Genomic DNA, 14,398 nt, shown 5'->3' on the forward strand with positions numbered 1-14,398 from the left:
AAATTAATATTTAATTTAATGTAGAATTTAATAAACAATAGGAAGAATGCCATTAAAATAATTCTCAGACAACTATTTTTTAGCTTTCCAAACTCTTAAATTTTCCAAACACTAGATTTGTATGTTGATGGTTACTTTGGTAATAAGGATAACATACTTCTAATAGGGATGTGGGGTGAGTAATTTTGCTTTGGTATGGATAGAGAGAGTTTTGTTATTTTTTTCAATTGTCTCCCATTGGAAAAACTTTTGTCTCCATAGCAGAAGACATCCTCAAACTTTCTTTCCGGATGAATCGTCATGTAAGCTAGTTTATACTCAGCCTTTTGTCATTGACTACAATAATTCATAAAGACTTGAATTGAACCTTCCCCCTTTGTTATTTCAGAATACCTCGAGCGTGACTTTTCTTGGCCCAACTGTTGCGGTTTGTATCCTCACATTTTACCAACATATTTATTACTTTTCAAATAATGCAGATTTAAAATACAATAATTAAAAGAATGTCTGTTTATGCTATGATAATATAGACTTCAATGGGGCTGCTGAGTGACATCTCTGTCATTTACATTACATGCAATGGTGCTTCAGTTTAAACAATGTAATTAGCTCCCATATTTTACATTTAGCCAAATGTAAACCATTTCTTATTTTTAAAACATGCTTGCTGAAAACAAAATTGCTATTTGAGTCCCTCTGAGGTTCCAAAATAGATAGATCAACATTATTTTTGTTTAAATGATCTTTGACAAATTTTGTAAAATTTTATACTGACTGAAAATATTAGGTTTAACTCACTTTTTCATTGATATTACATTGCGTTTCACTTAAATAAAGTCACCAAGATTCTATGCCATTACTAGACGCAAGTCAAATCTAGGAGAGTCAAATATCCTACCAAGCTCAAGCCACTTCTGATTACATCCCCCTTATGATTAAATCCCCCATATTTTAATATGACTTAAAATATGTGTTGCTACATGCAATTTAGCAATCCTTGGATACAGCAGCAATGGTATGTTAAGTTTCAATGATAGTGGTCAACAATTCTCTCTTCAAATGCCAGTAAATAAGCTTCTAGTATTTTTTAGTAACTAGTAGTCTTTATGAGGCCTTAGGGAAACACAACATTAAGTTTACCACAAAAGCTGAAGCCTTCTTACACCATTTATGAGTCTCCACATTGCTGAAGTTTCCCTTTTTTTTCTCCTTTATTGCTCCTTTTTATCTATCCTATAAGAAACTTGCGACATGAAGAATTTAGCTGCAGCCCATGTTGAAAGTTATCCATAAGAAAAACAGAGTAGAAAATAACAAGAATTAATATTACCTAGACTGTTTTGTATGCTATTACAATGGCACGAGAGAAGATGAGGCTTTCTTTTCCATTATACAGCAAAGTGAGGGCTCATTCCATTTGTGGGAAGACTTTAGCTGTAGTGGTAAACCACAGCTGAGCTATATAAAGGCTGCCGATTATCAAAAAATTCTAAAAGCCCATTTATTGCCATTTGCAGAAAGAATTGGTGCAGCAAGGCAGATTTCCCAGCAGAAAAACGCCTCTCTTTACATTGTATAATCTCCTTAGCGGTGATTTTTGAATAATAGGCTAAATGTCATAAATAGCCTGATCTTTCGACTGATGCCAATCCCCAAGAAAACGTAACAATATCTTCATTAGAGGCTATCAAACAGAAGCAATTTGTTTGAGGCATGGTTGAAGGCTGCAATCATTGAAATCTGGGATAATATTATTTCTAATGTCCTCCAGTATTTAGTAAATAGTACGCAATATCATGTTGTTGGAGCCATATACAAACATAATGGATCTATTGCTATTTACAATAGTGACTTTAATTTGGTGGGTGCTTTTTTCTCTCCTTTTTTACTTATTCGATTTTTTTTCCAGGTGGGGCAGGTTCTCCTTGGTAATATACATTCGTATATAAGCTTTTTTAATTTATATGTTTGGCTCTCATTGGTTTTCTCCGCCTCCAGTTATGACACAAAACCAAGGTGGGTTTGTTTAAGTAAGACACATTGTGGAATTAGTGTCTTAGCTGTAGAGATATACATCATATTACTTTTGTTAATTTTATATAGCCTTCCTATTGAAGTCCCTAGCTACAAATTGGAAAACCTGTAGAAGAATGATGAGGTAAAGAAATATGTAAATTTTTTGAGGATGTGTGTTTTGAAATAATTAAGGTCAAAACAGGTCTTATAAGATATTGATTAAAAAGTTTTTTTTCCGTTCACTAGCTTTGCAATGTTGTTTGATATTTTTTTTTTACCACAATTAGGAAAAAAATTACAGCCATTTATGCATTTTAGTCTTTTATTTGTTCATAACGTAGATCATTTTAAAATTAAAAATATGATATTTTAAATTACCATTAGTATTATTGCTTACTTTGTCATGTATGTCCATTGCACCAAATTTAATTAAATCGAAAAGGGGTTGGTTCAAAAGTTTGTGATCTGAGGTGGACAAATACAAATAACTTATTTGTCCTAACTTTTATTTTTTAATATCCTTAGAGATGCTCAGACTTCTGGTTTGTTTGGTTATTAAAGAAATTTCCTAATTGTAGGAAGCTTTGAAAAAATGTGTGATTTATTCACATGGCAACATACCTCATTTTCTAATGACAAAAATAACATAAAATTATATTAATTAATGCTAATAGTTACATTCGTAGTTACTTTCTTTCATATATCTTTGATATTTCTCTTATGGATATAACTAACTATTCTAGATTAATTTCCTTTTATCTTTATAATTTTTTTATAAGCAAAAATAGAGCTTTTTTTTTATTTGCATTTTTACTGTAACATGGCATTTTGATGAAATTACAGTAAGAATAAAAAGTAAGATTTTCAACGTTAAATATTTAAATCAGATTAGTTTTTAAAAAAAAGTTCAGATTAAGAATTAAAAACGTTATTTTCTGTTACTTTTCTTTATTTTTAACAATATCTTGTTATTATTTCATATAAACATCCATTCTGATAAACCTTTTTTTATTAAAAGGTGGCACTTTCTCCAGAAAATAAGGTAATGTAGAAAATAAATAGAATTTTTGGCTCGAAATTTTCACCTTTCTTGAATTTGATGATTTATGCGCATTTCAGGTAGTCGAGCTTTTACTATAATTTGATCTAATAATTTTTCTGTATGATACACTCTACTCTCTGTTTTACTTGATTAGCCTTTAGTGCAAATTTTGTTTTTTAACTTACTACTTTAATTCTCATTTTGTATTTAAAATTACAAATTCGATCTATAAAATCAAATTCCTTATTGTTTCTCTCATTACATTTAAGAAATTATTTAAAGTAACACTTGAAATTATTTTGTAATGATTCATTTTAATTTATTAGGATTTATCTACTTCTTAAATTTTTTTTTTCTGTTTCAGTTAAGAGCTGGATTATATACATTTAAAGTTACTGTCTCTTCTGAAAATGCTGTTGGTGAAGCCATGGTTAATGTTACAGTCTTACCACGTATGTGCAATCATGAATACTAATGTTAAATGACAAAGATTGATTAAAAACAGAATTAATTTTCTATACATTATAAATATATGATTTTAGACTATGCATTTAATGAAAAGTTTTCTTTACTTTGACCGATATTTTATCTTAAAATCTGAGAAAAAATGAATTTATTTTTTGGAACAGTTTGTTAAATTTTGTGTTTTCATTTATTTTTATGTCTTTTAAAATTTTTGTATTTAAATGTAATATTCCAAAACTAGTTTGCTGTTGTAAGACAGTAAAAATAGGGATAAAATGGAAAAAATAGGCTAAATAGGAGTAAAAATTTACGGTAATAATGTCGTTTTAAAAATGTGGAGATTTTTAAAACTATGTGTAAATCCGTATTGTTAACCATTGAAAAAAAATTATCAAAAGACTACATTTATTTAGATTGGGCGTGTCAAAACTTAAATGTGCAATTTCAAATTTCCATTATTTTTTTTTTAGAAAACTCACTTAAAGTTTAGCTTTAAAAGTCATTTTGAAAGTTAAGAATAATGACTTAGCATTTGAACTTCAATGTTTCAAATTATGAATAGAGTAAATAGTATTTTTATTATGTCACTTGTGTTCCAAACATCAGAAGGTTAGGGTTCTAAAACTGAAATTTTATCTTGGAATTTAACATATGACTTGAATAATATTTGCATATATCTGCTAAATGAAGTTTTCATTATATGATTTTGGTTTTAAATTTATCTTCATTTTTTGGACTAAAATTATGTCTTGAAGTTCATTTCACCCTTCCAAGTCTAAAACTGTTTCGAGGCAGACAGTATGAAAATCCATAGTTAAGTTTTGCACACCTCAAAAGAAATCTGGGTATCTCAGAAAATTTGAAATTAGCTGAAAAAACCAGGAAAATGAAATTTTTTACAAAACTTCTCTCAAAAATGAAAATTTTTGAAAAAAATTTCATTAGGAATGTTGTAAAAAGATCTCCGAATTGCTCAGTCTAATTATATTGAAAAAATGCTGTGCTTCAAACTAATTCCTGAGGCTAATATCTAACTTAGTGCCCAACCTATACTAAATTATTCAAAACTTACCTATATTTAGAAGTATTTAAACTTTTTATGAATTTGAGTTCCAGTTAAGTATGTTTTATAAAATTTAAAAAAAAGCTTTTTGAAATTTACAATTTTTTACAAAAATAGTTATATTAACATTCAATTAAGTTTCTAAAAATTATAAATAATTGTAAGAACTGTATTAAAATGTTAACAACAAATATGCAAATTTTAAAAACTGAAAGCAAAAAATTAGAACTTCCCTTTTTTACTAAATTTGTTACATATTTGCCAACCAAGACTCCTAAGAAATTGTAACTGTTCTGTAGATAGTTTCGGAAAATTAGTTAGGAAAACCAAAAACTTCAGCTAAAGACGATGATATATAAAATTAGGGAGCTGGGTAAAGGGCAGACAGAAATAACATGACCAAAAATATTTTTCATTTTGTTTCCTGAATTTTATATTTAAAAAATACATAAAATTTTTAATGATTCTAAAAGGAAATTTTGAAACATTACTCTTCGAAATATCTAATAATTCTTTAGAAAACTACAAAAATCAATTTTACATTCATAAACTTTAGAAGACCTTTTTAGTGGACAAAGATAGTGGTAAAAGATTTGGAATTCTGGGATTACAGCTTTTATTTATTTTATTAATATTATACTCCTTCTGTACTTAGATTGTTATTAAAAGTTTTTTTCTCTTTTTTTTGCTATATTACATTACACATTATTGGTGATGTGGCTATCTTCTTATTCATTACTCTTTTTTATGAGCAATGGGTATTTTATATTGAATTGAAATGGCCTTTTTGTTAACTTCTTATTGCATTGTTTCTGAGAACAGGAAAGAAAATAGTAATATTTAAATAATAAATTGGCCTCTAAATGGTAAGTTGAATCCAATCTGTGCGAAAAACTCGAAATATTGCTTATTTTGATGCATAATAATGAGAAAAATTGTAAAACTCGCTGTTCTCTAAAAGCAGAATTTGATGCTGTAAAACTTTCATACCCTAACATTTTTTATATAGAGTGTAATTTACCATTCACGGGTGTTTAAAAAAGAGCATATTGTTTTTTTAGCTGCGTTTTTTTAAAGTTTTTTTCTCAATTTTGGTTACTAATTCTGTCCAAACTGCTGAAACAAAATTAATGTTTCAGAATATCATTCTATGCAGAATTTACTGATACTTAACTTTGTTTACCATTAAATTTTACATATGATGCATTTTTTAGGTGTTATGTGGCTAAAATTAAAAAAGTGTTTAAAATTAAGCAGATTTTTAGTTCTCAAAAGTTCAGCTCTCTTCAAAAATCATCGCAAACTATCCATATTATTCTATTTTAGAATGTCCAATCATAAAATAAATTCATTTCCAGCTTATTGGGAATTAGTTTGAACCATAAGTCAAAATTGACTGAGCTACTAGTAATCAAACGTTTTTTTCAGAAGCAACCAGATTCTATGAGTGTTTGGTTGTTTGTGAATGCTTTAAAGAAGATGCTTTAAAGAAGAAATTTTGTATTGATGTATATTAAATTAAATAATTTTTTTATATTTTTAAGGCTATATTTATTTTTTAGTATACCAATCTTATTATCATCTGATCTTAACTGATATACTATGTTATTCCATACACTAAGATTTGTTGCTATGGAGACTCGAATTGAATTGAAAGTATGGTTTAATGGCACAAGATCCAAAAAGGACATGATTGCTTTGTAGACTCAGTGAATATTTTTTTTTCAGAAATTGATTTTGCGCCCTGATTGTAAAATATTTAAGTATTATTTTTGAGGTAACCATATAGCAGACAATTTATGCATGGTGAACCTACATAATTTTTATTTCATTATGCAAGTTAGTGCTAGTGTTGCTAAGCCCTATGGCAGAATCAGGGCGACATTGTCCTAGAACGTTACAGATTTCTAGCAGAAAGATTTTTCCCTTTGGAAGTAAACAATTTTCTTTTCTGCAGAAATTTTCGAAAGATTGTGTCTTTTCTTCAGAATTATATTCAAAAGATGCCTTTCTCTCACATCGGAGTAGAAAAAAGTGCTTGTGATTTTTTTCTCATTTGAGAATAGTAAAATAATAAGGAATAGTGAAGTGAAAAAAATTGGTTTTCTTTTCTGTTGAAATTTTCGTCCCATTTTTCCATACTGATTGACTACATTGACTACTGATTTCCACATAGCTTTTAAAATCTGATGTTTTTAATACCATATTATTTCTCACAACTGAATCTCAAAATAAAAGCACGCATTTAGTAACCCCTATTTGAAGAGACTGATACGTATGATTTTGCAGTCAATCTTTTTTTTTGGTAGTTACTGTTACAGATTTCACATTTTTTTAATGTGATAATGAATAATAACAAAATGCGAGGAGAAAATAATTAGTGTGTTATCTTCATACAAAATGTGAGAATATCGCCCATAATATTAAAATCGTTTCTGTTATTTTTAATTAGTAGTGACATGTGTATTTGTTATTTCTAAGTATCTTGCAGAAAGATATTAATGTTACAGAAGTATGTCGCTGAAAACCCGAAAAAATTCTGCCACAGGGTTGCTAAGTAAGGAAAAAATAAGCACTTGACTATTCGAGCCCATTCTCACTGCATCTGGAATTGTCTATGTGAGCACATTATGACTAATCTAGTTCTGAATTTCCCTTATTTCTTCTGGAAGCAAATCGCATATGTGAGCGTGAAATGTGCTAACCAAGAAATTTGCATCAACTAAGCCAAATGTAGTTAGAATAGCCCCTTTAAATGTCTTAGTTCATTAATACAGTTATTGAGCTTATTTCTGCTATTTATTTTTCTCATCTAAATTAGTGCATCTGTCTTTTAAGCATGCTTTTTTCTATTTTAGCTGAACGAGAAAATAAACCTCCAATTGCTATTATTCAACCTTCAAATGTGACAGTAAAACTCCCAAATAAAGATACTGTTCTCGATGGCTCTTGTAAGTTGATTAGTATTTCTTTTAAGTTATTTTTTTTCGTTGGAAAAATAAAAAACTTTCATATTTATTTGAATCATATTTACTTGATTTTAAAATCCAATATCTGCGATTTTTGTAAGAAATGTGTTTTTTATTGAACTAGTTTCTGTAAAGATAAGATATTCTTCATTTAGTAGGTAATTTATTTATAAATGTTAGTTCAAACAATTACTATTAAAAATGCACATAAATTGATTTGTTGATACCGATTTTTTTTTACTTCAAATTTTCAGGTTTTTTCACTTTGTGTCACAATCACCCCTGCTATAGTTTTATTTAAAATATATACTTTTTGTCAGGGTATGTTGATTTAAATCAAATGATTTTTTAAAAAAAGTCATTGATTTAAATCAACTGATTTTTGATTGATTTGGATTAATTGATCAACTGATCAATTGGATTGATTTAAATCAACTGATTTTGATCAACTGAAATGTTAATTAAAGTTCCACTTTTTGATTGAAAAAGCATGGAATTAAAATCTACATTATATTTTATTGGTGGAAAATTTATATTTCTAAAGCTTGAGGTTATATTAAAAAGAAATTACCCTAATGTGCCAAAAATGGAAAAAAAAGCTGATGAATTCAGATATTTTTTTCCTAATATAGTGTCATTCTTCCATTTCAAAGTCTATTTGAAACAGTGGGGTTATTAACTGATAACTGGTATTTTTTCTCATAGTATATTTACAGTATCTTTGACTTTATCAGATTTTCTATAACGAAATTTTGTGAAAAAAATTCCAATGAGTATATAGATTTTTTTTTAAAAAATTTTTCGCTTAACTTATCTATTTTGATATAGTATTACAAATTAATATTTTTATATAAAAATATATAGATTAAATATTTATTTTTTATGAATGACTATATTTATAAACACAATCTGTTACATTTATTTTGTAATTTTAAAAATCCAAAAAAAAAAAAGCGAAATCACAATTTTAAATTAAAATTATGGTTGGCTAATTGAAACTTTGTTTTAATAGTTTATTCTTTAAATTCTCTACTTCATCTAGTCTTTAAATTTCATTCATGCCTTTGTTTCAAAAGGGTTGCTATGGATTAAAGGCTATGTATCATAATGAAAAATTATTTTAGTTAGTTAGAGCTTCTAAAATATTGTTATAATATAGTTTTGATATTAATTTAAATTTTGATCAAACATTTATAAAGTTTTTTTAATCATAAATTAAAGTTCTTACAATTTATTTGAATAAAAATCAAAAAAATCTGATTTTTTAAAATTTTTTTTAAAAGAATCAAAAAATCACAATCCTTGCTTTTTGTAGATAACTTAACATTCTCGTTGGAATAAACTTAATAATATCCTATAAATAAGCTAAATACAATTAAAACTTCCTCTATCCATTCATTTTGTAACAGTTACATTAGTTTTTTTTAATTAATCTACCATACATGATTAATTTAGAATGTATTATTATGAAAAAAATTTCTTTGCAATTTATCCCTTTGCTTGATTTTTCCCATTTAATTGCTTTTCATAATATTTTATTTTCAGTGAAAAATAAATTACAGCGCAACCTAGACTCATTAAAATTGTATTCATCCAAAATACACCTTTATTAAATGAAGAGGTTACCCATTTTTTTTTATTCTTCCTTCGATTCTTTTTTCCTTTTTTTCTGATTGTTCTATTCTGGCCCTTGCAAAACAGAGTTTTGTCTAAACTTTTATCAAATAAAATTTACGAGTTTTTATTTATAACTGTTTCAACATTCTTATGTAGATGAAACAAATTAGTTTGCTTTACTTTTATTTATTACTTAATCCTAACACTTTTAAATGTTCTTACACTTTTTAATGTTTTATTGTTATAATAACAATTTTTAATTATCTGTGGTAGTTAGTACAGATGATGATAAAATTGTCAAGTATCAATGGGAAGTTCTTGAAGTGCCTATTGGTTATTCTGTTCAATTAAATGAGACTCCTACTTTGCAGTTGAAAAATTTAATCCCTGGACTTTATCGTTTTAAGTAAGTCTTCCTAGAAGTTGAAAAATTGTAAAAAAATAACTGTAAAAATTATTGCTTAAAAAATGTAAGTCAAATCACTTTGTATTATTTTTGATTATTATAAAACGAAAAATTCAAATGATGAAAAATAAGTTTCTGTAGTTAAAAAAATTATTAAATTTTTTGAAGATTATGAATATGTTTGCTTTTAAAAATATTGTCAAAAATTTTTAAATTCTTGGGAAAGTATTTGCATTTTTTAATAATTACTTTTAATTTGTAATTTGATACTTTTGTTCACTCTTCACCTCAGTTTATCTATTATCCATCTTGGATGGAAGAAAAGTTTCAAATTCATATCCCAAAAATTTGATTAATCAAAAATACATCATTACTCATCAGAAAGTAACCATAGTGTTTGACAATCATTTTTCTCTCTTTAAGGGGTACATTATTTTTAAAAGAGAATGAGATGAATTCTCATTTTATTTTGATATTTATGTGTATATACCCTACCAACAATTTTACCTTGGCCCCAGTTGGGTGCAAAGCTGACTCAATATGGGTCCTATAAGAACATGCACCGAGGGACTAATATTGGGATGTCTAGATTTTTTAACATTGATCTTAGAATGGCCTATATATATCCTACATTGACCAATATGGACCTATATTGGCTAAGTAATGGATATAAAATGTCAGATGAATCAGACATTTCTATAACGAACCAATATTGGTTTTAAAGTGACTGTAAAATATTGGGTAAATTGGAAAATTCTATATAGAATATCTGAAGAATAATGGCCCTTTGAACAATTATTAAGCCAAGATTCATGAATATTGGCCCAATGAAGGCCCAAATTATTTTGCTGCTGTGGTTCATATATTTTTGTAATTGAATCATAATTTATAAATGATATAGTTTTAATATGTGATAATTATAAGATAAAAATCATTGCATTTACTTTTTAAACTATCTAAAAATATACTTTGAATGTTTTAAAAATACAGATTACTAATTCATACAGAAAATTCATCATAAGTTTATAAAAAGATTTTAAATAAAAATACTAATGCAATGCATGACTTTATCTAAAATCTTTTCATCATTTCTTTTTACAATAAGTAAAAAAATGATAGATGTTAACTAAATTTTAATATGGAAATAAAATTCATAAAATATAATTTAAAAAAAACGTTCTGTTTTAACTCTGTCTGTTCAACTAAATCTATACAGTAAAATGTTAGTATAAAAGGAAAATGATAGTATAAAAGGTAAATAATAGTATAAAAGGTAAATAATAGTCAAGTTTAACAATTAAAAAAACTGCCTTTTCTGTTGTCTCTTTCATGATCATTAAGGATTTTCTTTTTCTATAATTGTTAGTTCATGCATTTCAAATTCAAAATTTGCCATTAGTTTTCTTTAAAAAAAATATTGTAAATTATAGAGAAAAACTCATATATATTTTTTTATTTATTGATTAAAATATGCTTATAAATATACAAAATATACTTAAGCAAGACTGTGAAGTAAATGATAAAATATGTAATATATCATGTTTTATCAATATCAGATTTAGAATCAGTAAAAATGTGTTCAATTATAATCCTTGAAATTTTAATTTTTTTTTTCATTTAAGAAATTATCTTGAATTTTGGTTTCCCTTTTGTGTGTGATCTATAGACATAATTAAAGTATGTCTATACTTAGTAAAGTATCAATGATATATTTAATAAATATATTTGATAAAGATTGAAATAAAATTAATAAAGAAACAATATTTTTTAATTATTTAATATTAAAAATTATTGTTCAAAAAAAGATTTCAGTATTTTTTGCATGAAACCTGAAAAACTTTGAAGTTAGAAATATTTCATTCAGAACTTTACTAGACACTTTCAATAATATTGCAATTTCTTTATACAAAATACAATATTTAGAGTAAATATTAATGTTTGAGTCAGGATATTACTTTTTTTTTATTTCCTTAATGTTTTTACTTCCCATGATTCTTCAACGGCATTCATTTATTGCATTTCTGCAAATGTATGCTATTATACTTGAAGAAAATCAACTGATTAGTGTTTATATTTCGTTATAGTCTGAATAATAAATGTTTTTTGTTGAGATTCTGACAACAAAAGTGCTAGCTTATAAATATTTATTAAAACAAATAACAAAAAAAGAAAAAAATACTTCAGACTTCAATAGGTCATTTGAGTAGCAAGGGATTTTGCCACCCTACTTGGGCTACTCTTACATACATTCTTATAAAGAGATCTTATAATCTGACTACAATAAAACTTACTATATAAAATGCAAAAATTCAGTTTTCTTGGCTTTAATATTTCCAGTATTTAAATGTTTCACACATACATTTCGTGTATGTGTGAAACTAAGTAATTAAGCAAAGCCGAATCTGGACTGCTAAATAAGTGATTTCTTTTCAAATAAAAAACCTGTGTTGCTTGTTTCTGTAGAAGATTTGAGTTTATACATTATATTACACATTTCTTTTGTCACAAGCATAACTATATCAAAATATTGCCTCACATGATTATGGAGTAAGCAGCTATCAACTTTCAAACAGGAAATTAAATAGTGGAAAACTTGAAGTTTGTGTGTGTTATGTCTGTATTGAAAACACCATTCTTAGAACTTGGTGATCATTTTTTATTTTTCTATTTGTTATTCTAAATTAAATTTGTAAATCATACCTTTATTATTTTGATATTTTTACTTTTTGATAGTTAAATTGAATTTCTAGTTATAGTGTTTCTATTACATTTCTGGAGATCATTGATTATTGCTTCAATACTTGTTTATTCTTCTAATAACGCCATTGTTGCTAAAACATTTGCATGGGTTTAAATTCACTGCTATGCACTTACAATACAAAATTTAGTACATGCAATTTTTTTTAGTTTTTATTAATTTTCTTATATTATTATAGTGTGAAGAAATAAATACTGTAAGAAAATTTTATTTTTTAAAAGTGAAGAATTGCTATTTTACTAGAAAGTGTATAGAGTATGTTTTTTGAATTACAATAGAGATGTAGTAATCTGATGAAGTCTATTGAATATATGCATGCATAACAATTTAAATTAATGTTATTCTAAATATTTTTAATGTTTAATAAATGTTTTTAATGTTATTTATTTCCTGAGGGGCTCCCACAACTAATTTATTTTTTAGATTTTATATATCTAGATAATATTTATGTGAAAATTTGATGTGTCATGGAATTTCATGATTTTGATATAACATATCTAGCTAATGATTTCTTTTAATAGGTTGAATGTTACTGACTCCAAAGGGGCTTCAAATTTTACTTTTGCTAATGTCACAGTTCAAAAAGGTATTTTTAAGCCATATGTACTGGGTATCCAGTAAGAGAGTGTCTTATTTTTAAGTTAAATTCTAATGCAATTATAAGTTTTATATTAAGGTTTGATTGATACTGAGAGCAGTAAGATTTTTATACCTATTTTTTAAATTCAAATACAAAAGTTTCCAACAGATAGTGATGCATATAAACAATTGTGGAACATAAGTTGCCAAATGAATTTGCTCTATACTGTGGATAGCTGTAATGATAAACAAAAATTTCCCAAAAGTAGAGCTGTTTTTTTCACTACAGGGTATTTATTTGGTGTATCTATGCAGTAATATCTTTTGTCTACAATTTAAATTTTTGTCTAGCTATTTGTTGAATATTTTTGTAATTATGAAAATGACCTATAGAAGTTTTACTTTTTGCTATCAATATACTGTTTATTTTGCCCTTTTTGTCTGCAATTGTTTCAAAATTATTGAATTTTGGTACACTTTCACTGGACACCTTGTACGCTAAAACAATAGAATAAACTTTTTACAGTCTCTTTTACTCTTGGCTTTAAAAATTGTTAAAAAATTTTTTTTTTTTACAATTTAGAGACAGATTATCCTCCAACTGCTAATGCTAAATCTGAGGTCGTCATTTACTTACCCCAAAATGAAGTAACTTTGAATGGAAATCTTAGTACTGATGATAAAGGAATTAAAACATGGGAATGGAAAAAAAGCCCGGACACTGATAAAGCTGTGGACATGGAAGTAAGCTTTTCTATATATTGGTTTGGCTTCAAAACAATTATTTTTAAGCTTGTAACGTTACCTCCACCAGCGAATCCAAAAGCATCAATTGATTGATGTTACCCATCAAATACTTAGAAGGGCTTTGTTGATTTTAGGGGTTTTTGTCTATTTTGACATTTCCTTGCAATCTAACCTTGATGCAGTTATGTGCTTGAACTCATGCTGTATTGGTTTAGTGATAAGAATGGGGGTGCTCTTTCCGTATAAAATGCAATTAAGTGAAATTTAAAGGCATTTATTTGCTTTGGTACCATTGATCAGTACTTAACAGCAGATTTTTGACTGTTTCAATAAATTTTTTGTAAAAAAAAAAAAGAAAGATTTTTTAACATTCTGGTAGGCCCAGTTCAAGATAGAGCACTTTTACTGTCAAAATAAGTGTCCTTTTAGAAATATCTGTTACACTTGAATAAACTACTTCAAAAAAATTACAGCTTTATAAAATGTATTCAAAGAAGAAATACCTGAGCACATAGTTTTGTCACATTGAACTTTAATTTTTTTTTCACTTAAATTGTTTTATTTATTATGATTTAAATATAAAATACTCATTATACATATTTCTCATTGGAAAACTTTTTGATAAGCATTTGTATATAGCAATTTCTACACATTATTTGGACAGAAGGGAAGCTCTTGTTTTATTTTTACAATAAAGAAGTAAAAATTTTATACCATGCGGGTTATAACTTTTCAT

At 26.6% G+C, this 14,398-nt stretch overlaps 1 protein-coding gene across 5 annotated transcripts in view; it reads left to right on the plus strand.

The window, feature by feature from the left end:
* The window catches only part of LOC107451509 (dyslexia-associated protein KIAA0319-like protein), a 118,797-nt gene that overhangs the window by 57,854 nt on the left and 46,545 nt on the right, over window positions 1-14,398 (plus strand). For all 5 annotated transcript variants that reach the window (XM_016067634.3, XM_016067636.3, XM_016067638.4 and 2 more), the window contains 5 exons: window positions 3,423-3,510; window positions 7,445-7,537; window positions 9,446-9,578; window positions 12,858-12,922; window positions 13,499-13,659. In XM_016067634.3, coding sequence (XP_015923120.2) covers window positions 3,423-3,510; window positions 7,445-7,537; window positions 9,446-9,578; window positions 12,858-12,922; window positions 13,499-13,659 — 540 coding nt within the window. The remainder of the gene's footprint in view (window positions 1-3,422; window positions 3,511-7,444; window positions 7,538-9,445; window positions 9,579-12,857; window positions 12,923-13,498; window positions 13,660-14,398) is intronic.

Source organism: Parasteatoda tepidariorum, chromosome X1 (assembly GCF_043381705.1).
Source record: "Parasteatoda tepidariorum isolate YZ-2023 chromosome X1, CAS_Ptep_4.0, whole genome shotgun sequence".
Taxonomy (NCBI): domain Eukaryota; kingdom Metazoa; phylum Arthropoda; class Arachnida; order Araneae; family Theridiidae; genus Parasteatoda; species Parasteatoda tepidariorum.